At 55.5% G+C, this 26,339-nt stretch overlaps 1 protein-coding gene across 1 annotated transcript in view; it reads right to left on the minus strand.

Moving 5' to 3' along the window:
• The window catches only part of HYDIN (HYDIN axonemal central pair apparatus protein), a 211,862-nt gene extending 186,653 nt beyond the window's left edge, over positions 1–25,209 (minus strand). Inside the window, exons 1-2 of the mRNA XM_075325454.1 lie at positions 25,151–25,209; positions 1,031–1,119 (exon numbers count right to left, since the gene is read on the minus strand). Coding sequence (XP_075181569.1) covers positions 1,031–1,105 — 75 coding nt within the window. The 5' untranslated portion in view covers positions 1,106–1,119; positions 25,151–25,209. The remainder of the gene's footprint in view (positions 1–1,030; positions 1,120–25,150) is intronic.
• Between the last annotated feature and the right edge of the window lie 1,130 nt (positions 25,210–26,339).

A 26,339-nucleotide genomic window follows, 5' to 3' on the forward strand; every position in this document is an offset into this window, starting at 1 on the left:
CTGCAGCAGAGCAGTGTGGCCGGGGCTCCCCATATCTGCAGCAGAGCAGTGTGGCCCGGGCTCCCCATATCTGCAGCAGAGCAGTGTGGCCGGGGCTCCCCATATCTGCAGCAGAGCAGTGTGGCCGGGGATCCCCATATCGGCAGCAGAGCAGTGTGGCCGGGGCTCCCCATATCGGCAGCAGAGCAGTGTGGCCGGGGCTCCCCATATCTGCAGCAGAGCAGTGTGGCCGGGGATCCCCATATCTGCAGCAGAGCAGTGTGGCCGGGGCTCCCCATATCGGCAGCAGAGCAGTGTGGCCGGGGCTCCCCATATCTGCAGCAGAGCAGTGTGGCCCGGGCTCCCCATATCTGCAGCAGAGCAGTGTGGCCCGGGCTCCCCATATCTGCAGCAGAGCAGTGTGGCCGGGGCTCCCCATATCGGCAGCAGAGCAGTGTGGCCGGGGCTCCCCATATCTGCAGCAGAGCAGTGTGGCCGGGGCTCCCCATATCTGCAGCAGAGCAGTGTGGCCGGGGCTCCCCATATCTGCAGCAGAGCAGTGTGGCCGGGGCTCCCCATATCTGCAGCAGAGCAGTGTGGCCGGGGCTCCCCATATCGGCAGCAGAGCAGTGTGGCCGGGGCTCCCCATATCTGCAGCAGAGCAGTGTGGCCGGGGCTCCCCATATCGGCAGCAGAGCAGTGTGGCCCGGGCTCCCCATATCTGCAGCAGAGCAGTGTGGCCGGGGCTCCCCATATCTGCAGCAGAGCAGTGTGGCCGGGGCTCCCCATATCGGCAGCAGAGCAGTGTGGCCGGGGATCCCCATATCGGCAGCAGAGCAGTGTGGCCGGGGATCCCCATATCTGCAGCAGGAGAGGGTACAATACACATAGCTGCTCCAGGTGCAGATATGGCCTCGGCACAATATTACATCTGAACATCTGTGTGCGGTGATTTCGGAGCACATAATCCCGGTATTCGCTGCTGACATCTGGCGTCTAAGCTGCACAATGAGGGATTAAAAAAAGTCCCAATTTATTCGGCGCTCATTACCGTGGCGGCCTCTTCCTGTCCGGTCAGCCTGGGGCGCCGCGGAGCTGGGACGTGGTTCTGACCGGTGCTCGGCATCTCCGCGAGGACGTCTGCGAAGAGAAAGGGATCAGGACGGCAGCAGCGGACAAATTCCATACAGACCCCCGACCCGCCACACAGTGTCCCTCCATATACCGCACAGAGCCGGCAAACGGAGAAGCAGTATACACACTATATACCGCACAGAGCCGGCAAACGGAGAAGCAGTATACACACTATATACCGCACAGAGCCGGCAAACGGAGAAGCAGTATACACACTATATACCTCACAGAGCCGGAAAACGGAGAAGCAGTATACACACTATATACCACACAGAGCCGGCACACGAGGAGGGGTATATACACCATGTACAGCACAGAGCCGGCACACGGGGAGCGGTATATACACCATGTACAGCACAGAGCCGGCAAACGGGGAAGCAGTATACACACTATATACCGCACAGAGCCGGAAAACGGAGAAGCAGTATACACACTATATACCACACAGAGCCGGCACACGAGGAGGGGTATATACACCATGTACAGCACAGAGCCGGCACACGGGGAGCGGTATATACACCATGTACAGCACAGAGCCGGCACACGGGGAGCGGTATATACACCATGTACAGCACAGAGCCGGCAAACGGAGCAGTATACACACTATATACCGCACAGAGCCGGCAAACGGAGCAGTATACACACTATATACCGCACAGAGCCGGCAAACGGGGAAGCAGTATACACACTATATACCGCACAGAGCCGGCAAACGGAGCAGTATACACACTATATACCGCACAGAGCCGGCAAACGGAGCAGTATACACACTATATACCGCACAGAGCCGGCACACGAGGAGGGGTATATACACCATGTACAGCACAGAGCCGGCAAACGGGGAAGCAGTATACACACTATATACCGCACAGAGCCGGCAAACGGAGCAGTATACACACTATATACCGCACAGAGCCGGCACACGAGGAGGGGTATATACACCATGTACAGCACAGAGCCGGCACACGGGGAGCGGTATATACACCATGTACAGCACAGAGCCGGCAAACGGAGCAGTATACACACTATATACCGCACAGAGCCGGCACACGAGGAGCGGTATATACACCATGTACAGCACAGAGCCGGCACACGAGGAGCGGTATATACACCATGTACAGCACAGAGCCGGCACACGGGGAGCGGTATATACACCATGTACAGCACAGAGCCGGCACACGGGGAGGGGTATATACACCATGTACAGCACAGAGCCGGCACACGAGAAGCGGTATATACACCATGTACAGCACAGAGCCGGCACACGGGGAGCGGTATATACACCATGTACAGCACAGAGCCGGCACACGGGGAGCGGTATATACACCATGTACAGCACAGAGCCGGCACACAGGGAGCGGTATATACACCATGTACAGCACAGAGCCGGCACACGGGGAGCGGTATATACACCATGTACAGCACAGAGCCGGCACACGAGGAGCGGTATATACACCATGTACAGCACAGAGCCGGCACACGAGGAGCGGTATATACACCATGTACAGCACAGAGCCGGCACACGAGGAGCGGTATATACACCATGTACAGCACAGAGCCGGCACACGAGGAGCGGTATATACACCATGTACAGCACAGAGCCGGCACACGGGGAGGGGTATATACACCATGTACAGCACAGAGCCGGCACACGAGGAGGGGTATATACACCATGTACAGCACAGAGCCGGCACACGGGGAGCGGTATATACACCATGTACAGCACAGAGCCGGCACACGGGGAGCGGTATATACACCATGTACAGCACAGAGCCGGCACACGGGGAGCGGTATATACACCATGTACAGCACAGAGCCGGCACACGAGAAGCGGTATATACACCATGTACAGCACAGAGCCGGCACACGGGGAGCGGTATATACACCATGTACAGCACAGAGCCGGCACACGGGGAGCGGTATATACACCATGTACAGCACAGAGCCGGCACACGAGAAGCGGTATATACACCATGTACAGCACAGAGCCGGCACACGAGGAGCGGTATATACACCATGTACAGCACAGAGCCGGCACACGGGGAGCGGTATATACACCATGTACAGCACAGAGCCGGCACACGGGGAGCGGTATATACACCATGTACAGCACAGAGCCGGCACACGGGGAGCGGTATATACACCATGTACAGCACAGAGCCGGCACACGGGGAGCGGTATATACACCATGTACAGCACAGAGCCGGCACACGAGGAGCGGTATATACACCATGTACAGCACAGAGCCGGCACACGGGGAGCGGTATATACACCATGTACAGCACAGAGCCGGCACACGGGGAGCGGTATATACACCATGTACAGCACAGAGCCGGCACACGGGGAGCGGTATATACACCATGTACAGCACAGAGCCGGCACACGGGGAGCGGTATATACACCATGTACAGCACAGAGCCGGCACACGAGGAGGGGTATATACACCATGTACAGCACAGAGCCGGCACACAGGGAGCGGTATATACACCATGTACAGCACAGAGCCGGCACACGGGGAGCGGTATATACACCATGTACAGCACAGAGCCGGCACACGGGGAGCGGTATATACACCATGTACAGTACAGAGCCGGCACACGGGGAGCGGTATATACACCATGTACAGCACAGAGCCGGCACACGGGGAGCGGTATATACACCATGTACAGCACAGAGCCGGCACACGGGGAGCGGTATATACACCATGTACAGCACAGAGCCGGCACACGAGGAGCGGTATATACACCATGTACAGCACAGAGCCGGCACACGAGAAGCGGTATATACACCATGTACAGCACAGAGCCGGCACACGGGGAGCGGTATATACACCATGTACAGCACAGAGCCGGCACACGGGGAGGGGTATATACACCATGTACAGCACAGAGCCGGCACACGAGGAGCGGTATATACACCATGTACAGCACAGAGCCGGCACACGGGGAGCGGTATATACACCATGTACAGCACAGAGCCGGCACACGGGGAGCGGTATATACACCATGTACAGCACAGAGCCGGCACACGGGGAGCGGTATATACACCATGTACAGTACAGAGCCGGCACACGGGGAGCGGTATATACACCATGTACAGCACAGAGCCGGCACACGAGAAGCGGTATATACACCATGTACAGCACAGAGCCGGCACACGGGGAGCGGTATATACACCATGTACAGCACAGAGCCGGCACACGGGGAGCGGTATATACACCATGTACAGCACAGAGCCGGCACACGGGGAGCGGTATATACACCATGTACAGTACAGAGCCGGCACACGGGGAGCGGTATATACACCATGTACAGCACAGAGCCGGCACACGAGAAGCGGTATATACACCATGTACAGCACAGAGCCGGCACACGGGGAGCGGTATATACACCACGTACAGCACAGAGCCGGCACACGGGGAGCGGTATATACACCATGTACAGCACAGAGCCGGCACACGGGGAGCGGTATATACACCATGTACAGCACAGAGCCGGCACACGAGAAGCGGTATATACACCATGTACAGCACAGAGCCGGCACACGAGGAGCGGTATATACACCATGTACAGCACAGAGCCGGCACACGGGGAGCGGTATATACACCATGTACAGCACAGAGCCGGCACACGAGAAGCGGTATATACACCATGTACAGCACAGAGCCGGCACACGGGGAGGGGTATATACACCATGTACAGCACAGAGCCGGCACACGAGAAGCGGTATATACACCATGTACAGCACAGAGCCGGCACACGGGGAGCGGTATATACACCATGTACAGCACAGAGCCGGCACACGGGGAGCGGTATATACACCATGTACAGCACAGAGCCGGCACACGGGGAGCGGTATATACACCATGTACAGCACAGAGCCGGCACACAGGGAGCGGTATATACACCATGTACAGCACAGAGCCGGCACACGAGGAGCGGTATATACACCATGTACAGCACAGAGCCGGCACACGAGGAGCGGTATATACACCATGTACAGCACAGAGCCGGCACACGAGAAGCGGTATATACACCATGTACAGCACAGAGCCGGCACACGGGGAGGGGTATATACACCATGTACAGCACAGAGCCGGCACACGGGGAGCGGTATATACACCATGTACAGCACAGAGCCGGCACACGGGGAGGGGTATATACACCATGTACAGCACAGAGCCGGCACACGAGGAGCGGTATATACACCATGTACAGCACAGAGCCGGCACACGGGGAGCGGTATATACACCATGTACAGTACAGAGCCGGCACACGGGGAGCGGTATATACACCATGTACAGCACAGAGCCGGCACACGAGAAGCGGTATATACACCATGTACAGCACAGAGCCGGCACACGAGAAGCGGTATATACACCATGTACAGCACAGAGCCGGCACACGAGAAGCGGTATATACACCATGTACAGCACAGAGCCGGCACACGGGGAGCGGTATATACACCATGTACAGCACAGAGCCGGCACACGGGGAGCGGTATATACACCATGTACAGCACAGAGCCGGCACACGAGGAGCGGTATATACACCATGTACAGCACAGAGCCGGCACACGGGGAGCGGTATATACACCATGTACAGCACAGAGCCGGCACACGGGGAGCGGTATATACACCATGTACAGCACAGAGCCGGCACACGGGGAGCGGTATATACACCATGTACAGCACAGAGCCGGCACACGGGGAGCGGTATATACACCATGTACAGCACAGAGCCGGCACACGGGGAGCGGTATATACACCATGTACAGCACAGAGCCGGCACACGGGGAGCGGTATATACACCACGTACAGCACAGAGCCGGCACACGGGGAGCGGTATATACACCATGTACAGCACAGAGCCGGCACACGGGGAGCGGTATATACACCATGTACAGCACAGAGCCGGCACACGGGGAGCGGTATACATGATATATGACGCCGGTGCAGTTCCCGCTGTTTGGGGGCGCCTCACACCCCTCTCTCCCGGTAAATCCCTCTTTCCTATCGTTTGTGGTTGTGTATGACATTAATCCGCCCTGTGTGAGCTGATTACAGCTGTCGGGGGATTAATGCTGACCTGACACACAGAAGATGGGATATGTCTACAGCAATAGACATGATGGTGTGACGGGGTATGCGCAGAGCAGGGCTTTATTGGAACCAGAAAGATAAAGCACCAAACAAATATAAATCCTTAAAGTCTGCAAGGAGTCCACAACAAAACAAAAGATCCAGGAGCACCTCCCGGTATTCCAACGCCAGGGAACATATGGCAATGGTCCTTATATGAGTTCCTTGAGTCCAACAGGAGGAACAACAAAACACAACCCCACGTGGCCACTGATCTCCAGTCTGTAACAGTCCATACACAGGCACTAGGATCCAGCCTGAGCTATAGATCCTAGTCCTTCTCCAGCCGAGATCCAACTAACTGACCTAACATGGGTCTCATTGTTCTTCTCTCCTGGGATCAGCCCCTTAGGTGGGCAGAAGAGTCCAACTCCGCCTGGAGACTTGATACATGAATGGACTTTAGAAGTCCTGGCTCTTTCTTGTTTACCAAGTTGTGGATTGGAGAGGTCCCATCCTGAGAAGAACAAACAATCCCCCACCAGTAGTACATACAGGACAGTCAAGGAGAGACAGAGTATTACACCATGAGCAAAGGCGGGGGAGGGACACACTGTTACAACCCCTTCCCCCCTCAATTGGTGTACGGACTAGTGACCTCAACAGGTCGCTTGTCAAGTACACGTAAACATGGTGGACCTGACTCAGGGCTCCTCTTGCTTGGACAATCCGTCTGCATTTTGGTGTTGGCTGCCTCTTCTATATTGTAAGGTAAAGTTATAGGGCTGCAGAGCCAGGCTCCATCGTAGTAAGCGTCCATCGTCCCCAGAGACTCTGTTCAGCCAGGTGAGGGGATTGTGATCAGTAACCACAGTGAATTCCCGTCCATACAGATACGGCCGTAGTTTCCTAAGAGCCCATACTACAGCCAGGCATTCCTTCCCAAGAGTTGCATAGGCCACTTCTCGGTCCAGCAGTTTCCGGCTGAGATAGGCGATGGGGTGTTCCTCCCCGGCTGCATTCACCTGGCTGAGGACAGCTCCCAGTCCATAAGCAGAGGCGTCCGTCTGCACAATGAATCTCCTCTTAGGCTATGTGTCCACGGTAGAATGTACCTGCGGATTTTTCTGCATGAAAATCCGCGACTTTCGCGGCAAATCCGCACCCGCGGATTTGCCGCGGATTTTTTCTTCTTTTTTTTTCCCATTCTATACCCAAAATCCGCACCAAATCTGCAACAAACAATTGACATGCTGCAGATTTTTCCGGATCAAAATCCGCGGCAAATCCGCAGCGGAAAAATCCGCAGCATGGACACAGCATTTCCAAAATGCCATTGAAATGGCTTGGAAGTGCCGCTGCTGCAGATTTTCGGCAAATCCGCGGCAAATCCGCGGCAAAATCCGCGGCAAAATCCGCGGCAAAATCCGCGGCAAAATCCGCGGCAAAATCCGCGGCAAAATCCGCAGCGTGGGCACATAGCCTTATAGTCTGGAGCAGCCAGAACAGGGTCGCAGACCAAGCGTCCTTCAGCCGGTTAAAAGCCTCATCACAGGCTGGAGTCCAGATCACCAGCCGGGGCATCGTTTTCTTCGTGAGGTCTGTAAGGGGCTTGGCCACAGAGCTGAAATGAGAAAGAAATTTTCGGTAATAACTGGCAGTGCCCAAAAAAGCCATAACTTGTTTCTTGGTTTGAGGTACGGGCCAGTCTCTAATAGCCTGGATTTTGGCAGGTTCAGGACGTGACTTCCCTGCTCCTATTCGATGCACTAGGTATTGGACTTCACCCATCCCCAATTGGCATTTATCAGGTCGAATGGTTAGGCCGGCTGCGAGAATCCGGTCAAGAACAGCAGCTACGTGATTCAGATGTTCCTCCCATGTGTGGCTGAAGATGGCGATATCATCCAGGTAGGCACAAGCGAAGTCGCCACATCCCCGGAGGATCTGGTCCACCATTCTCTGAAAGGTTGCAGGGGAGTTTTTCATTCCGAAAGGCATGTTTAGAAATTCATACAGACCAAAGGGGTTATAAAAGCCGACCTTTCTCTATCCCTTACTGAGATCCAAGGTGGTGACGTATCATGCCCCAGCTAGCCAGTCTAGAAGTTCATCAATGCGGGGCATTGGGTAAGCATCACTGATGGTATGGTCATTTAGTCGTCTGTAGTCCACACAAAATCGAGTACTCCCATCTTTCTTGGGTACTAACACAACAGGAGAGGCCCAAAGACTATGGGAGGCCTGAATCACCCCAAGCTGTAACATCTCCTGCAGCTCATGCTGCATGGTGTTTCTAACTGATTCAGGTACCCGGTAGAGAGCCTGTTGTATGGGACGGATGCCCTGAGTGTCCACATGATGTTGGGTTACTGTGGTTGGACCTGGTCGGGATGAGAAAGCAGCCTGTCTCTGATGGAGCACTCCCAGCATTTGTTTTTTCTGTAAGGAATCTAAGTGATCTCTCAGAGGAACCTGTTCCACAGTGGATGGGGCTCTGGCTGCTTCAACAAGATCAGGTAATGGGTCCTCATCCTCCTGACCATCTTCTGATGCCAGCCGACAGCTTGCTATCATAGATAATGTCCGGTCATGGTACTCCTTAAATCATATTCACATGGACAGTCCTTTGTCTTAGACCCGGATCATCTAGAGCAAGAAGGTAATTGGTGTCGTTTAGTTTTCTGAGAACCCGGAAGGGACCCTCCCATGTTGTCTGGAGTTTATTTTGCCGAGTTAAGGGTCCTCTGACCTTTCTTCCATAGAGTAGTTCAAAGGGAGAAAACCCAGTGGACTCCTGGGGAACTTCCCGATAGGCGAACAGGAGATGGGGTAGGTACTTCTCCCAGTCGGAATCCCTGTCAGTGAAGGCCCTTAGCATATGTTTCAGTGTTTGATTAAACCGTTCACAAAGTCCATTGGTTTGAGGATGGTATGCTGTAGTTAGAATTGCTCGTACTCCACAGGTGCGCCACAGACACTGCACCAACTCTGACATGAACTGGGAGCCTTGGTCCAATAAGATTTCACTTGGGAATCCTACTTGGGTGAAAATGGTAACAAGGGCCTCGGCCACTTTGGCTGCAGAAATACTTGACAAGGCCACGGCTTCTGGATATCAGGTGGCGTAGTCCACAACAGTGAGAATGTACTGCTTTCCAGATTTACTTGGTTTAGCCAGAGGTCCAATGATATCAACAGCTACTCTTTGAAAGGGTTCTTCTATTATAGGGAGCGGTTGCAGGGGTGCCTTTGGGTGATCTCCGGGTCGCCCTCTACGCTGACATATGTCACAGGTTCGGCAGAAATGCGCCACTGCTTGAGAAATTCCAGGCCAATAGAAAATTTGAGTCAATCTTCTCTCGGTGCGGGTTTTCCCTTGATGGCCAGCAGTAGGAATGTCATGAGCCAGGTGTAATAGGGAAATTCTGTATTTCTGAGGAACAATCAGCTGTTTGCTATAAGTTCAGGGCTTATCTAAGGAGTCAGCGTTGGTAACCCGATATAGAAGTCCATTTTCTCTGATAATTTTTTCCCCATTTTTTCCTAACTACCCTACTTCAGCCCGAGCTCTAAAACTAGCCAGGGTGGGGTCAGTCTCTACCTCTTGTCTAAACTGAACTTTATCCCAAGTGACATTCATATGAGACCCACAAGAAGAATCACTCACCGGCTGTGACGGCAGTTCGGGTGGCCTCATTTCCATGGATGGGTTGTACACGTCCACATCTGCTGCTCTCTTGGCTTGACTTCTGGTTATTGCACCGACAAAGTGGCATTGAAGATTCCCCACATCATTGCCTAGAAGAATGTCTGCAGGAAGGCCGCTCATCACACCGACCACACATTGTTTGGCCACAAAGCCATAATCCAGGGTCACACTCGCTCTTGGAATATATCTCTGGGTACCTCCAGCCAATTCAATAGCAATTCCTGGTCCCTTTTGCATTGCTTCTGGTTGAATTACTCGGGGATCTGCGATGGTGAGGAAAGCCCCAGTGTCACGGAAGCCAACAACTTTTTGGCCATCCAGCACGACCTCCTGTAGATGTTTATGCCGAAGATCAGAAGAACGGGCGGCTGTGGCTCGCACTCCATAGACTCCTGGTAGGGAAGTCAACATATCAGAGTCACTTGGCAAATCATCAGGGAGTGAATCCAGCTCTTCTCCTGTTGAGGGTGTCTGTAGATAATAGACAGGCAAAGGGGGTCTGTAACTGTTCTGCCTCAGAACACCTGGACAGTGAGCTTGCAGATGACCCAGCTGCCCACATCCATAACATCTACGTTCTATGAGTCTTTCTCCATGTCGTACTGCCAAAGAGGAGGCAGGAGTAGTAGGAGGCACAATCACACGGGGTCCGCCATGTGTTGGTAGTCTAATGGGACAGTGAACATTGGAGGCCAAAGGACAAGGGACCACTGGTGTTGGGGAGCTGGTAGTTTTTTTCTCACTGACTAGTAGCCTTTTCCATTGAGGCTTGATGGTGAGCACCTCATCAGCTAGAGCGGCAGCTTGTTCCACTGTCTCTGGTCTCCTCTCGCGCACCCATTCCCTGATTTCAGCAGGACACCTGGCATAGAACTGCTCTTTCAGGATGACCTGGAGGAAGGTCTCCCAAGTTAAGGCCCCCTCTCCCTCCAGCCAGCGATGGCATACTTGTTTCAGTCTGTGGGCATACATCTTGTAAGACACTTCCCCATCACAAGCTAACGTACGGAACTGAGTCCTATAAGTATCTGGGGTCACGGCATCATGTTCTAGAATGGTCTGTTTTATCTCCCCATACTCACAATTCCACTGAGGGTCCATAGCTCTATAGGCGTCGGCAGCTCCACCCTCCAAGAGGCCCACCAGGTGTCTGACTCGCTCTCTTTCTGGGACTTCCACTGATGCTCAAAGTCCTGGAAGAAGCCCTCAATGTCACCTGCAGCTTCATTAAATGGCTTAAAGTCCTTGCGGGACGCTCTGGAGAATTCCCTCATAGTTGGTGCTGTGGTTACAGTCTGTCTGGAGCCTCTAGCTGCTTCCACAGCAAGCCTCCTCTCCAGCAATGCCCTCTCCTTAGCTCTGCGAATGGCCTCCCTCTTATCTTCTATGGTGGCCTCATCTCCAAGCAGTGCCATCTCCTCCTCATACCACACAACCCATTGACTTTTTTGGGTATTTACCTCCAGCTCCCGTCTTTCCTCCCCTTGCTGTGAAAATCCTTCCTCGGTGCCATCTTGCAGGCAAGCGTTTTCCAATGCCTCAATTAGTTGCTCCTTAGAGATTCCTTTGTAGCCGACTCCTAATTCATGGGCCTTTGTTTGTAGGCTCCCCACAGTCCAGTCCTTGTACTCTAAGATTCTGATTCCAGATGTTAATGGGCCGTTGTCCTCCATTCTTTCTGCTCTGATCCCGCCCCTGCCAGTTTGTGACGGGGTATGCAACAGAGGAGTAAGGGATACCAGGCCAAGGAACAATCAAAAAAGCTTTATTGGAACCACAAAGATAAAAGCACCAAACAAATATAAATCCTTAAAGTCTGCAAGGAGTCCACAAAAAACAAAAGATCCAGGGGCACCTCCCGATATTCCAACGCCAGGGAAAATATGGCAATGGTCCTTATATGAGTTCCTTGAGTCCAACAGGGTGAACAACAAAACACAATCCCACGTGGCCACTGATCTCCAATCTGTGACAGTCCATACACAGGCTCTAGGATCCAGCCTCAGCAATAGATCCTAGTCCTTCTCCAGCCGAGATCCAACTAACTGAACTAACATGAGTCTCATTGTTCTTCTCTTCTGGGATCAGCCCCTTAGGTGGGCAGAAGAGTCCAACTCCGCCTGGACACTTGATACATGAATGGTGTTTAGACTCCTGGCTCTGTTCTGTTTACCAAGTTGTGGATTGGAGAAGTCCCATGCTGAAAAGAACAAACAATTCCCCACCAGAAGTACATACAGGACAGTCAAGGAGAGACAGACTATAAGGCTATGCGCGCTCGTTTTGTACAGTCACTGCAGAAATGTCTGCAGCGATCTGAAGAGCACACGTGCGCTTTAAATTGCTGCAGAAATGTCCGTAGTGAAAAAAAAAAGCCGATTTCATGCGCTCTGCCTGCAGCTCCCGCCATAGACAGAGCAGGAGCTGCCGGCAAAGCGCAGGAAAGAAGTGACATGTCACTTCTTAGAACGCAGCACTTCGGCAGTAGCCGAAGCGCTGCGCTCTAAAACGCCACGTGCGCACGGCCCCTGCACAATCTCCATAGACTGTGCAGGGGACGCAGGACGCATGCAGTTACGCTGCGCTACAAAGCGCAACGTAACTGCATGTATTTACGCAACATGCGCACATAGCCTTACACCATAAGCAAAGGCGGGGGAGGGACACACTGTTACAGATGGGAAGCCCCCGCCCCGGGACCACCGCATCACAGGAGGCGCCTGCTCCCAGTACTGGGGGGCTTTTGTGCAGCTAAAAAGTGCACTCACCGAAAACACGGCACATTACCGAGCACTGGAGGCACCTCGAGGGGTTAACAACCAGCAACCACACAACACAGAAACCTCCGCTATGTACACAGTGACTGCAGCAGCATAATAGTGAGTGCAGCTCTGGAGTATAATACAGGAAGTAACTCAGGATCAGTAATGTAATGTATGTACACAGTGACTGCACCAGCAGAATAGTGAGTGCAGCTCTGGAGTATAATACAGGAGGTAACTCAGGATCAGTAATGTAATGTATGTACACAGTGACTGCACCAGCAGAATAGTGAGTGCAGCTCTGGAGTATAATACAGGAGGTAACTCAGGATCAGAAATGTAATGTATGTACACAGTGACTGCACCAGCAGAATAGTGAGTGCAGCTCTGGGGTATAATACAGGAGGTAACTCAGGATCAGTAATGTATGTACACAGTGACTGCACCAGCAGAATAGTGAGTGCAGCTGTGGAGTATAATACAGGAAGTAACTCAGGATCAGAAATGTAATGTATGTACACAGTGACTGCAGCAGCATAATAGTGAGTGCAGCTCTGGAGTATAATACAGGAAGTAACTCAGGATCAGTAATGTAATGTATGTACACAGTGACTGCACCAGCAGAATAGTGAGTGCAGCTCTGGAGTATAATACAGGAAGTAACTCAGGATCAGTAATGTATGTACACAGTGACTGCACCAGCAGAATAGTGAGTGCAGCTGTGGAGTATAATATAGGAGGTAACTCAGGATCAGTAATGTATGTACACAGTGACTGCACCAGCAGAAGTGAGTGCAGCTCTGGAGGATAATACAGGAGGTAACTCAGGAGCAGTAATGTATGTACACAGTGACTGCACCAGCAGAATAGTGAGTGCAGCTCTGGAGTATAATACAGGAGGTAACTCGGGATCAGTAATGTAATGTATATGCACAGTGACAGCAGCAGCAGAATAGTGAGTGCAGCTCTGGAGTATGATGCAGGGTCAGCAGTGTATGCACACAGTGACATTACATACAGAGCACATGATGGGGTGAGGCTTCCTCCCCTGCACATATAGCATTATATAAGGCGGCGTCCCTGTGCTCAGTGGTTGGCCCGGGCAGCAGACACATCACATAAGCCGTCATGCATATCTGAAGGAGTAAGTGCTGTGTGACCTACATGCCACATCTCCAGCCTCTACTAACAAGGGGAACACGCGAGGAGCCAGCGCCGATCCACTGTTATTATCAAGTGCACATACTACATATCACACGGGGGAGTGTCTGTATGACACATGTGAAACAGTCATATGAATAAGTTTGTGCACCCCTATTAATGTAACCTCTTTTCTTTATAACAATTTGGGTTTTTGCTATTTCAGTTTCATATATCTAATAACTGATGGACTGAGGAATATTTCTGGATTGAAATGAGGTTTATTGCACTAACAGAAAATGTGCAATCTGCATTTAAACAAAATCTGACCGGTGCATAAGTATGGGCACCTCAACATAAAAGTGACATTAATATTTTGTAGATCCTCCTTTTGCAGAAATCACAGCCTCTAGTCGCTTCCTGTAGCTGTTAATGAGTTCCTGGATCCTGGATGAAGGTATATTTGACCATTCCTGTTTACAAAACAATTCCAGTTCAGGTAAGTTTGATGGTCGCCGAACATGGACCGCCGCTTCACATCATCCCACAGATGTTCAATGATATTCAGGTCTGGGGACTGGGATGGCCATTCCAGAACATTGTAATTGTTCCTCTGCATGAATGCCTGAGTAGATTTGGAGCGGTGTTTTGGATCATTGTCTTGCTGAAATATCCATCCCCTGCGTAACTTCAACTTCGTCACTGATTCCTGCACATTATTGTCAAGAATCTGCTGATACTGAGTTGAATCCATGCGACCCTCAACTTTAACCAGATTCCCGGTGCCGGCATTGGCCACACAGCCCCAAAGCATGATGGAACCTCCACCAAATTTTACTGTGGGTAGCCAGTGCTTTTCTTGGAATGCCGTGTTTTTTGCCTCCATGCATAACGCCTTTTTGTATGTCCAAACAACTCAATCTTTGTTTCATCAGTCCACAGGACCTTCTTCCAAAATGTAACTGGCTTGTCCAAATGTGCTTTTGCATACCTCAGGCGACTCTGTTTGTGGCGTGCTTGCAGAAACGGCTTCTTTCGCATCACTCTCCCATACAGCTTCTCCTTGTGCAACGTGCGCTGTATTGTTGACCGATGCACATTGACACCATCTGCAGCAAGATGATGCTGCAGGTGTTTGGAGGTGGTCTGTGGATTGTCCTTGACTGTTCTCACCATTCTTCTTCTCTGCCTTTCTGATATTTTTCTTGGCCTGCCACTTCTGGGCTTAACAAGAACTGTACCTGTGTTCTTCCATTTCCTTACTATGCTCCTCACAGTGGAAACTGACAGGTTAAATCTCTGAGACAACTTTTTGTACCTTCCCCTGAACAACTATGCTGAATAATCTTTGTTTTCAGATCATTTGAGAGTTGTTTTGAGGAGCCCATGATGCCACTCTTCATAGGAGATTCAAATAGGAGAACAACTTGCAAGTGGCCACCTTAAATACCTTTTCTCATGATTGGATACACCGGCCTATGAAGCTCAAAGCTCAATGAGGCTACAAAACCAATTTAGTGCTTCAGTAAGTCAGTAAAAAGTAGTTAGGAGGGTTCAAATCAAGAAATTGATAAGGGTGCCCATACTTATGCAACTGTCAAATTTTGTTTAAATGCAGATTGCACATTTTCTGTTACTACAATAAACCTCATTTCAATCCAGAAATATTCCTCAGTCCATCAGTTATTAGATATATGAAACCGAAATAGCAAAAACCCAAATTGTTATAAAGAAAAAAGGGTAACATTAATAGGGGTGCACAAACTTATTCATATGACTGTATTACACGGGGGAGTGTCTGTATTACACGTGTGATATTACACGGGGAGTGTCTGTATTACACGTGTGATATTACACAGGGAGTGTCTGTATTACACGTGTGATATTACACGGGGGGGAGTGTCTGTATTACACGTGTGATATTACACGGGGAGTGTCTGTATTACACGTGTGATATTACACGGGGGGAGTGTCTGTATTACACGTGTGATATTACACGGGGGGAGTGTCTGTATTACACGTGTGATATTACACGGGGAGTGTCTGTATTACACGTGTGATATTACACGGGGAGTGTCTGTATTACACGTGTGATATTACACGGGGAGTGTCTGTATTACACGTGTGATATTACACGGGGGAGTGTCTGTATTACACGTGTGATATTACACGGGGGAGTGTCTGTATTACACGTGTGATATTACACGGGGAGTGTCTGTATTACACGTGTGATATTACGGGGGGAGTGTCTGTATTACACGTGTGATATTACACGGGGGGAGTGTCTGTATGACACGTGTGATATTACACGGGGGAGTGTCTGTATGACACGTGTGATATTACACGGGGGAGTGTCTGTATTACACGTGTGATATTACACGGGGAGTGTCTGTATTACACGTGTGATATTACACGGGGGGAGTGTCTGTATTACACGTGTGATATTACACGGGGGAGTGTCTGTATGACACGTGTGATATTACACGGGGGGAGTGTCTGTATTACACGTGTGATATTACACGGGGGAGTGTCTGTATGACACGTGTGATATTACACGGGGGAGTGTCTGTATTACACGTGTGATATTACACGGGGGGAGTGTCTGTATTACACGTGTGATATTACACGGGGGGAGTGTCTGTATTACACAAGTGATATTACACGGGGGAGTGTCTGTATGACACGTGTGATATTACACGGGGAGTGTCTGTATTACACGTGTGATATTACACGGGGGAGTGTCTGTATTACACGTGTGATATTACACGGGGGGAGTGTCTGTATTACACGTGTGATATTACACGGGGGAGTGTCTGTATTACACGTGTGATATTACACGGGGGGAGTGTCTGTATTACACGTGTGATATTACACGGGGGGAGTGTCTGTATTACACAAGTGATATTACACGGGGGAGTGTCTGTATGACACGTGTGATATTACACGGGGAGTGTCTGTATTACACGTGTGATATTACACGGGGGGAGTGTCTGTATTACACAAGTGATATTACACGGGGGAGTGTCTGTATGACACGTGTGATATTACACGGGGGAGTGTCTGTATGACACGTGTGATATTACACGGGGGAGTGTCTGTATTACACGTGTGATATTACACGGGGGAGTGTCTGTATTACACGTGTGATATTACACGGGGGAGTGTCTGTATTACACGTGTGATATTACACGGGGGAGTGTCTGTATGACACGTGTGATATTACACGGAGGAGTGTCTGTATTACACGTGTGATATTACACGGGGGGAGTGTATTACACGTGTGATATTACACGGGGGAGTGTCTGTATGACACGTGTGATATTACACGGGGGAGTGTCTGTATTACACGTGTGATATTACACGGGGGGAGTGTATTACACGTGTGATATTACATGGGGGAGTGTCTGTATGACACGTGTGATATTACACGGAGGAGTGTCTGTATGACACGTGTGATATTACACGGGGGGAGTGTCTGTATGACACGTGTGATATTACACGGGGGGAGTGTCTGTATGACACGTGTGATATTACACGGGGGAGTGTCTGTATGACACGTGTGATATTACACGGAGGAGTGTCTGTATGACACGTGTGATATTACACGGAGGAGTGTCTGTATGACACGTGTGATATTACACGGGGGGAGTGTCTGTATGACACGTGTGATATTACACGGGGGGGAGTGTCTGTATTACACGTGTGATATTACACGGGGGAGTGTCTGTATGACACGTGTGATATTACACGGGGGGAGTGTCTGTATTACACGTGTGATATTACACGGGGAGTGTCTGTATTACACGTGTGATATTACACGGGGAGTGTCTGTATTACACGTGTGATATTACACGGGGGGAGTGTCTGTATGACACGTGTGATATTACACGGGGGAGTGTCTGTATGACACGTGTGATATTACACGGGGGGAGTGTCTGTATGACACGTGTGATATTACACGGGGGGAGTGTCTGTATGACACGTGTGATATTACACGGGGGGAGTGTCTGTATGACACGTGTGATATTACACGGGGGGAGTGTCTGTATTACACGTGTGATATTACACGGAGGAGTCTCTGTATGACACGTGTGATATTACACGGAGGAGTGTCTGTATGACACGTGTGATATTACACGGAGGAGTGTCTGTATGACACGTGTGATATTACACGGGGGAGTGGCTGTATGAAACGTGTGATATTACACGGGGGAGTGTCTGTATTACACGTGTGATATTACACGGGGGAGTGTCTGTATTACACGTGTGATATTACACGGGGGGAGTGTCTGTATGACACGTGTGATATTACACGGGGGAGTGTCTGTATTACACGTGTGATATTACACGGGGGAGTGTCTGCATGACACGTGTGATATTACACGGGGGTGGGTTTGAGCTCCGTGTGCTCCGGTTGTGCCTGGTACTGAGCCCCGTGTGCCCCGGTTGTGTCCGGTACTGAGCCCCGTGTGCTCCGGTTGCGCCCGGTACTGAGCCCCGTGTGCTCCGGTTGCGCCCGGTACTGAGCCCCGTGTGCTCCGGTTGCGCCCGGTACTGAGCCCCGTGTGCTCCGGTTGCGCCCGGTACTGAGCCCCGTGTGCTCCGGTTGTGCCCAGGACTGAGCCCCGTGTGCTCCGGTTGTGCCCGGTACTGAGCCCCGTGTGCCCCGGTTGTGCGCGGTAAGAAGCCACGTGTGCTCCGGTTGTGCGCGGTACTGAGCCACGTGTGCTCCGGTTGTGCCCGGTAAGAAGCCCCGTGTGCTCCGGTTGTGCCCGGTAAGAAGCCCCGTGTCCTCTGGTTGTGCCCGGTAAAAAGCCCCGTGTGCCCCGGTTGTGCGCAGTAAGAAGCCCCGTGTCCTCCGGTTGTGCCCGGTAAGAAGCCCCGTGTCCTCCGTTTGTGCACGGTACTGAGCCCCGTGTCCTCCGGTTGTGCCCGGTACTGAGCCCCGTGTGCTCTGGTTGTGCGCGGTAAGAAGCCCCGTGTGCTCCGGTTGTGCCCGGTACTGAGCCCCGTGTGCCCCGGTTGTGCCCGGTACTGAGCCCCGTGTGCTCCGGTTGTGCGCGGTAAGAAGCCCCGTGTGCTCCGGTTATGCCCGGTACTGAGCCCCGTGTGCTCCGGTTGTGCCCGGTAAGAAGCCCCGTGTCCTCCGGTTGTGCGCGGTAAGAAGCCCCGTGTCTTCCGGTTGTGCGCGGTAAGAAGCCCCGTGTCCTCCGGTTGTGCCCGGTAAGAAGTCCCGTGTGCCCCGGTTGTGCCCGGTAAGAAGTCCCGTGTGCTCCGGTTGTGCCCGGTACTGAGCCCCGTGTGCCCCGGTTGTGCGCGGTAAGGAGCCCCGTGTCCTCCGGTTGTGCACGGTAAGAAGCCCCGTGTCCTCCGGTTGTGCGCGGTACTGAGCCCCGTGTGCCCCGGTTGTGCGCGGTAAGAAGCCCCGTGTGCTCCGGTTGTGCCCGGTACTGAGCCCCGTGTGCTCCGGTTGTGCCCGGTACTGAGCCCCGTGTGCCCCGGTTGTGCGCGGTAAGAAGCCCCGTGTGCTCCGGTTGTGCCCGGTACTGAGCCCCGTGTGCTCCGGTTGTGCCCGGTACTGAGCCCCGTGTGCCCCGGTTGTGCCCGGTAAGAAGCCCCGTGTCCTCCGGTTGTGCGCGGTAAGAAGCCCCGTGTCCTCCGGTTGTGCGCGGTAAGAAGCCCCGTGTCCTCCGGTTGTGCGCGGTAAGAAGCCCCGTGTCCTCCGGTTGTGCGCGGTAAGAAGCCCCGTGTCCTCCGGTTGTGCGCGGTAAGAAGCCCCGTGTCCTCCGGTTGTGCGCGGTAAGAAGCCCCGTGTCCTCCGGTTGTGCCCGGTAAGAAGTCCCGTGTGCCCCGGTTGTGCCCGGTAAGAAGTCCCGTGTGCTCCGGTTGTGCCCGGTACTGAGCCCCGTGTGCCCCGGTTGTGCGCGGTACTGAGCCCCGTGTGCCCCGGTTGTGCGTAGTACTGAGCCCCGTGTGCTCCGGTTGTGCCCGGTAAGAAGCCCCGTGTCCTCCGGTTGTGCCCGGTAAGAAGCCCAGTGTCCTCCGGTTGTGCCCGGTAAGAAGCCCCGTGTGCCCCGGTTGTGCGCAGTAAGAAGCCCCGTGTCCTCTGGTTGTGCCCAGTAAGAAGCCCCGTGTCCTCTGGTTGTGCACGGTACTGAGCCCCGTGTGCTCCGGTTGTGCCCGGTACTGAGCCCCGTGTCCTCCGGTTGTGCACGGTACTGAGCCCCGTGTCCTCCGGTTGTGCACGGTACTGAGCCCTGTGTGCTCCGGTTGTGCCCGGTACTGAGCCCCATGTGCTCCGGTTGTGCGCGGTAAGAAGCCCCGTGTGCTCCGGTTGTGCCCGGTAAGAAGCCTTGTGTGCTCAGGATGTGCCCGGTACTGAGCCCCGTGTGCTCCGGTTGTGCCCGGTACTCAGCCCCGTGTGCCCCGGTTGTGCGCGGTAAGAAGCCCCGTGTGCCCCGGTTGTGCACGGTACTGAGCCCCGTGTGCCCCGGTTGTGCCCGGTACTGAGCCCCGTGTCCTCCGGTTGTGCGCGGTAAGAAGCCCCGTGTGCCCCGGTTGTGCACGGTACTGAGCCCCGTGTGCCCCGGTTGTGCCCGGTACTGAGCCCCGTGTGCTCCGGTTGTGCGCGGTAAGAAGCCCCGTGTGCTCCGGTTGTGCCCGGTACTGAGCCCTGTGTCCTCCGGTTGTGCCTGGTACTGAGCCCCGTGTGCTCCGGTTGTGCGCGGTAAGAAGCCCCGTGTCCTCCGGTTGTGCGCGGTAAGAAGCCCCGTGTCCTCCGGTTGTGCGCGGTAAGAAGCCCCGTGTCCTCCGGTTGTGCGCGGTAAGAAGCCCCGTGTCCTCCGGTTGTGCGCGGTAAGAAGCCCCGTGTCCTCCGGTTGTGCGCGGTAAGAAGTCCCGTGTCCTCCGGTTGTGCGCGGTAAGAAGCCCCGTGTCCTCCGGTTGTGCGCGGTAAGAAGCCCCGTGTGCTCCGGTTGTGCGCGGTAAGAAGCCCCGTGTGCTCCGGTTGTGCCCGGTACTGAGCCCCGTGTGCTCCGGTTGTGCCCGGTACTGAGCCCCGTGTGCCCCGGTTGTGCGCGGTAAGAAGCCCCGTGTACTCCGGTTGTGCTCGGTACTGAGCCCCGTGTGCTCCGGTTGTGCCCGGTACTGAGCCCCGTGTGCCCCGGTTGTGCGCGGTACTGAGCCCCGTGTGCCCCGGTTGTGCGCGGTACTGAGCCCCGTGTGCTCCGGTTGTGCGCGGTAAGAAGCCCCGTGTGCTCCGGTTGTGCCCGGTACTGAGCCCCGTGTGCCCCGGTTGTGCGCGGTAAGAAGCCCCGTGTGCTCCGGTTGTGCCCGGTAAGAAGCCTCGTGTGCTCAGGTTGTGCCCGGTTCTGAGCCCCGTGTGCTGCGGTTGTGCCCGGTACTCAGCCCCGTGTGCCCCGGTTGTGCGCGGTAAGAAGCCCCGTGTGCCCCGGTTGTGCGCGGTACTGAGCCGCGTGTGCTCCGGTTGTGCGCGGTAAGGAGCCCCGTGTGCTCCGGTTGTGCGCGGTAAGAAGCCCAGTGTCCTCCGGTTGTGCGCGGTAAGAAGCCCCGTGTCCTCCGGATGTGCGCGGTACTGAGCCCCGTGTGCTCCGGTTGTGCCCGGTACTGAGCCCCGTGTGCTCCGGTTGTGCCCGGTACTGAGCCCCGTGTGCTCCGGTTGTGCCCGGTACTGAGCCCAGTGTGCTCCGGTTGTGCCCGGTAAGAAGCCCCGTGTCCTCCGGTTGTGCCCGGTAAGAAGCCCAGTGTCCTCCGGTTGTGCCCGGTAAGAAGCCCCGTGTGCCCCGGTTGTGCGCAGTAAGAAGCCCCGTGTCCTCTGGTTGTGCCCAGTAAGAAGCCCCGTGTCCTCTGGTTGTGCACGGTACTGAGCCCCGTGTGCTCCGGTTGTGCCCGGTACTGAGCCCCGTGTCCTCCGGTTGTGCACGGTACTGAGCCCCGTGTCCACCGGTTGTGCACGGTACTGAGCCCTGTGTGCTCCGGTTGTGCCCGGTACTGAGCCCCATGTGCTCCGGTTGTGCGCGGTAAGAAGCCCCGTGTGCTCCGGTTGTGCCCGGTAAGAAGCCTCGTGTGCTCAGGTTGTGCCCGGTATTGAGCCCCGTGTGCCCCGGTTGTGCCCGGTACTGAGCCCCGTGTGCTCCGGTTGTGCGCGGTAAGAAGCCCCGTGTGCTCCGGTTGTGCCCGGTACTGAGCCCTGTGTCCTCCGGTTGTGCCTGGTACTGAGCCCCGTGTGCTCCGGTTGTGCCTGGTACTGAGCCCCGTGTGCTCCGGTTGTGCGCGGTAAGAAGCCCCGTGTCCTCCGGTTGTGCGCGGTAAGAAGCCCCGTGTCCTCCGGTTGTGCGCGGTACTGAGACCCGTGTCCTCCGGTTGTGCGCGGTACTGAGACCCGTGTCCTCCGGTTGTGCGCGGTAAGAAGCCCCGTGTCCTCCGGTTGTGCGCGGTAAGAAGCCCCGTGTCCTCCGGTTGTGCGCGGTAAGAAGTCCCGTGTCCTCCGGTTGTGCGCGGTAAGAAGCCCCGTGTCCTCCGGTTGTGCGCGGTAAGAAGCCCCGTGTGCTCCGGTTGTGCGCGGTAAGAAGCCCCGTGTGCTCCGGTTGTGCCCGGTACTGAGCCCCGTGTGCTCCGGTTGTGCCCGGTACTGAGCCCCGTGTGCCCCGGTTGTGCGCGGTAAGAAGCCCCGTGTACTCCGGTTGTGCTCGGTACTGAGCCCCGTGTGCTCCGGTTGTGCCCGGTACTGAGCCCCGTGTGCCCCGGTTGTGCGCGGTACTGAGCCCCGTGTGCCCCGGTTGTGCGCGGTACTGAGCCCCGTGTGCTCCGGTTGTGCGCGGTAAGAAGCCCCGTGTGCTCCGGTTGTGCCCGGTACTGAGCCCCGTGTGCCCCGGTTGTGCGCGGTAAGAAGCCCCGTGTGCTCCGGTTGTGCCCGGTAAGAAGCCTCGTGTGTTCAGGTTGTGCCCGGTACTGAGCCCCGTGTGCTGCGGTTGTGCCCGGTACTCAGCCCCGTGTGCCCCGGTTGTGCGCGGTACTCAGCCCCGTGTGCCCCGGTTGTGCGCGGTACTGAGCCGCGTGTGCTCCGGTTGTGCGCGGTAAGAAGCCCCGTGTGCTCCGGTTGTGCGCGGTACTGAGCGGTAAGGAGCCCCGTGTGCTCCGGTTGTGCGCGGTAAGAAGCCCAGTGTCCTCCGGTTGTGCGCGGTAAGAAGCCCCGTGTCCTCCGGATGTGCGCGGTACTGAGCCCCGTGTGCCCCGGTTGTGCGCGGTACTGAGCCCCGTGTGCTCCGGTTGTGCCCGGTACTGAGCCCCGTGTGCTCCGGTTGTGCCCGGTACTGAGCCCCGTGTGCTCCGGTTGTGCCCGGTACTGAGCCCAGTGTGCTCCGGTTATGCTCGGTACTGAGCCCCGTGTCCTCCGGTTGTGCCCGGTACTGAGCCCCGTGTGCTCCGGTTGTGCGCGGTAAGAAGCCCCGTGTCCTCCGGTTGTGCGCGGTAAGAAGCCCCGTGTGCTCCGGTTGTGCGCGGTACTGAGCCCCGTGTGCTCCGGTTGTGCCCGGTAAGAAGCCCCGTGTCCTCCGGTTGTGCGCGGTAAGAAGCCCCGTGTCCTCCGGTTGTGCGCGGTAAGAAGCCCCGTGTCCTCCGGTTGTGCGCGGTAAGAAGCCCCGTGTCCTCCGGTTGTGCGCGGTAAGAAGCCCCGTGTGCTCCGGTTGTGCCCGGTAAGAAGCCCCGTGTGCTCCGGTTGTGCCCGGTACTGAGCCCCGTGTGCTCCGGTTGTGCCCGGTACTGAGCCCCGTGTGCTCCGGTTGTGCCCGGTACTGAGCCCCGTGTGCCCCAGTTGAACGCGGTAAGAAGCCCCGTGTGCTCCGGTTGTGCTCGGTACTGAGCCCCGTGTGCTCCGGTTGTGCGCGGTAAGAAGCCCCGTGTCCTCCGGTTGTGCCCGGTAAGAAGCCCCGTGTCCTCCGGTTGTGCCCGGTAAGAAGCCCCGTGTGCCCCGGTTGTGCGCAGTAAGAAGCCCCGTGTCCTCTGGTTGTGCCCAGTAAGAAGCCCCGTGTCCTCTGGTTGTGCACGGTACTGAGCCCCGTGTGCTCCGGTTGTGCCCGGTACTGAGCCCCGTGTCCTCCGGTTGTGCCCGGTACTGAGCCCCGTGTCCTGCGGTTGTGCCCGGTACTGAGCCCTGAGTGCTCCGGTTGTGCCCGGTACTGAGCCCCGTGTGCTCCGGTTGTGCGCGGTAAGAAGCCCCGTGTGCTCCGGTTGTGCGCGGTACTGAGCCCCGTGTCCTTCGGTTGTGCGCGGTAAGAAGCCCCGTGTCCTCCGGTTGTGCGCGGTAAGAAGCCCCGTGTCCTCCGGTTGTGCGTGGTAGGAAGCCCCGTGTGCTCCGGTTGTGCCCGGTACTGAGCCCCGTGTGCTCCGGTTGTGCCCGGTACTGAGCCCCGTGTGCTCCGGTTGTGCCCGGTAAGAAGCCCCGTGTGCCCCAGTTGAACGCGGTAAGAAGCCCCGTGTGCTCCGGTTGTGCTCGGTACTGAGCCCCGTGTGCTCCGGTTGTGCGCGGTACTGAGCCCCGTGTGCCCGGTAAGAAGCCCCGTGTGCTCCGGTTGTGCGCGGTAAGAAGCCCCGTGTGCTCTGGTTATGCCCGGTACTGAGCCCCGTGTGCTCCGGTTGTGCCCGGTAAGAAGCCCCGTGTGCTCCGGTTGTGCCCGGTAAGAAGCCCCGTGTGCTCCGGTTGTGCGCGTTAAGAAGCCCCGTGTCCTCTGGTTGTGCCCAGTAAGAAGCCCCGTGTCCTCTGGTTGTGCACGGTACTGAGCCCCGTGTGCTCCGGTTGTGCCCGGTACTGAGCCCCGTGTCCTCCGGTTGTGCCCGGTACTGAGCCCCGTGTCCTGCGGTTGTGCCCGGTACTGAGCCCTGAGTGCTCCGGTTGTGCCCGGTACTGAGCCCCGTGTGCTCCGGTTGTGCGCGGTAAGAAGCCCCGTGTGCTCCGGTTGTGCGCGGTAAGAAGCCCCGTGTGCTCCGGTTGTGCCCGGTACTGAGCCCCGTGTCCTCCGGTTGTGCCCGGTAAGAAGCCCCGTGTCCTCCGGTTGTGCGCGGTAAGAAGCCCCGTGTCCTCCGGTTGTGCGCGGTAAGAAGCCCCGTGTCCTCCGGTTGTGCGCGGTAAGAAGCCCCGTATCCTCCGGTTGTGCGCGGTAAGAAGCCCCGTGTGCTCCGGTTGTGCGAGGTAAGAAGCCCCGTGTGCCCGGTACTGAGCCCCGTGTGCCCCGGTTGTGCCCGGTAAGAAGCCCCGTGTGCTCCGGTTGTGCGAGGTAAGAAGCCCCGTGTGCCCCGGTTGTGCGCGGTTCGTTGCGCTTTACTCACCGCTGTGTGGAGGTGACGCGATCACTGTCGCTCTCCTGTGAGACCGTTATTTACAGTCGGTACCATAGCAACCGAGTAACCTGCCAACAAGCCGCGCGGTGATTGGCTGAGCTCGCGTCTCCTGTTACTGTAGAGACCGAGTGTCTGTCCCGCCCCCCGGTGTCTGCACGTGAGGAGACCCCGATACTGCCGAGCCATAGCCCACGCGACTGCCCCCAACATCAGCCCCGGACCCCCCAGCATCAGCCCCTGACCCCCAGCATCAGCCCCTGACCCCCAACATCAGCCCCTGAACCCCCAGCATCAGCCCCTGACCCCCAACATCAGCTCCTGACCCCCAACATCAGCTCCTGACCCCCAGCATCAGCCCCTGAACCCCTAACATCAGCCCCTGACCCCCAACATCAGCCCCTGACCCCCAACATCAGCCCCTGAACCCCTAACATCAGCCCCTGACCCCCAACATCAGCTCCTGACCCCCAACATCAGCTTCTGAACCCCCAACATCAGACCCTGACCCCCAACATCAGCCCCTGAACCCCCAACATCAGACCCTGACCCCCAACCTCAGCCCCTGAACCCCCAGCATCAGCCCCTGACCCCCAACATTAGCCCCTGACCCCCAACATCAGCCCCTGACCCCCAACATCAGCCCCTGACCCCCAACATCAGCCCCTGAACCCCCAACATCAGCTTCTGAACCCCCAACATCAGACCCTGACCCCCAACATCAGCCCCTGAACCCCCAACATCAGACCCTGACCCCCAACCTCAGCCCCTGAACCCCCAGCATCAGCCCCTGACCCCCAACATTAGCCCCTGACCCCCAACATCAGCCCCTGACCCCCAACATCAGCCCCTGACCCCCAACATCAGCCCCTGAACCCCCAACATCAGACCCTGACCTCCAGCATCAGCCCCTGAACCCCTAACATCAGCCCCTGACCCCCAACCTCAGCCCCTGAACCCCCAGCATCAGCCCCTGACCCCCAACATCATCCCCTGACCCCCAACATCAGCCCCTGACCCCCAACATCAGCCCCTGAACCCCAACATCAGCTCCTGAACCCCCACCATCAGCCCCTGAACCCCCAGCATCAGCCCCTGACCCCCAACCTCAGCCCCTGAACCCCCAGCATCAGCCCCTGACCCCCAACATCATCCCCTGACCCCCAACATCAGCCCCTGA

Source organism: Anomaloglossus baeobatrachus, chromosome 10, assembly GCF_048569485.1.
Source record: "Anomaloglossus baeobatrachus isolate aAnoBae1 chromosome 10, aAnoBae1.hap1, whole genome shotgun sequence".
NCBI lineage: Eukaryota > Metazoa > Chordata > Amphibia > Anura > Aromobatidae > Anomaloglossus > Anomaloglossus baeobatrachus.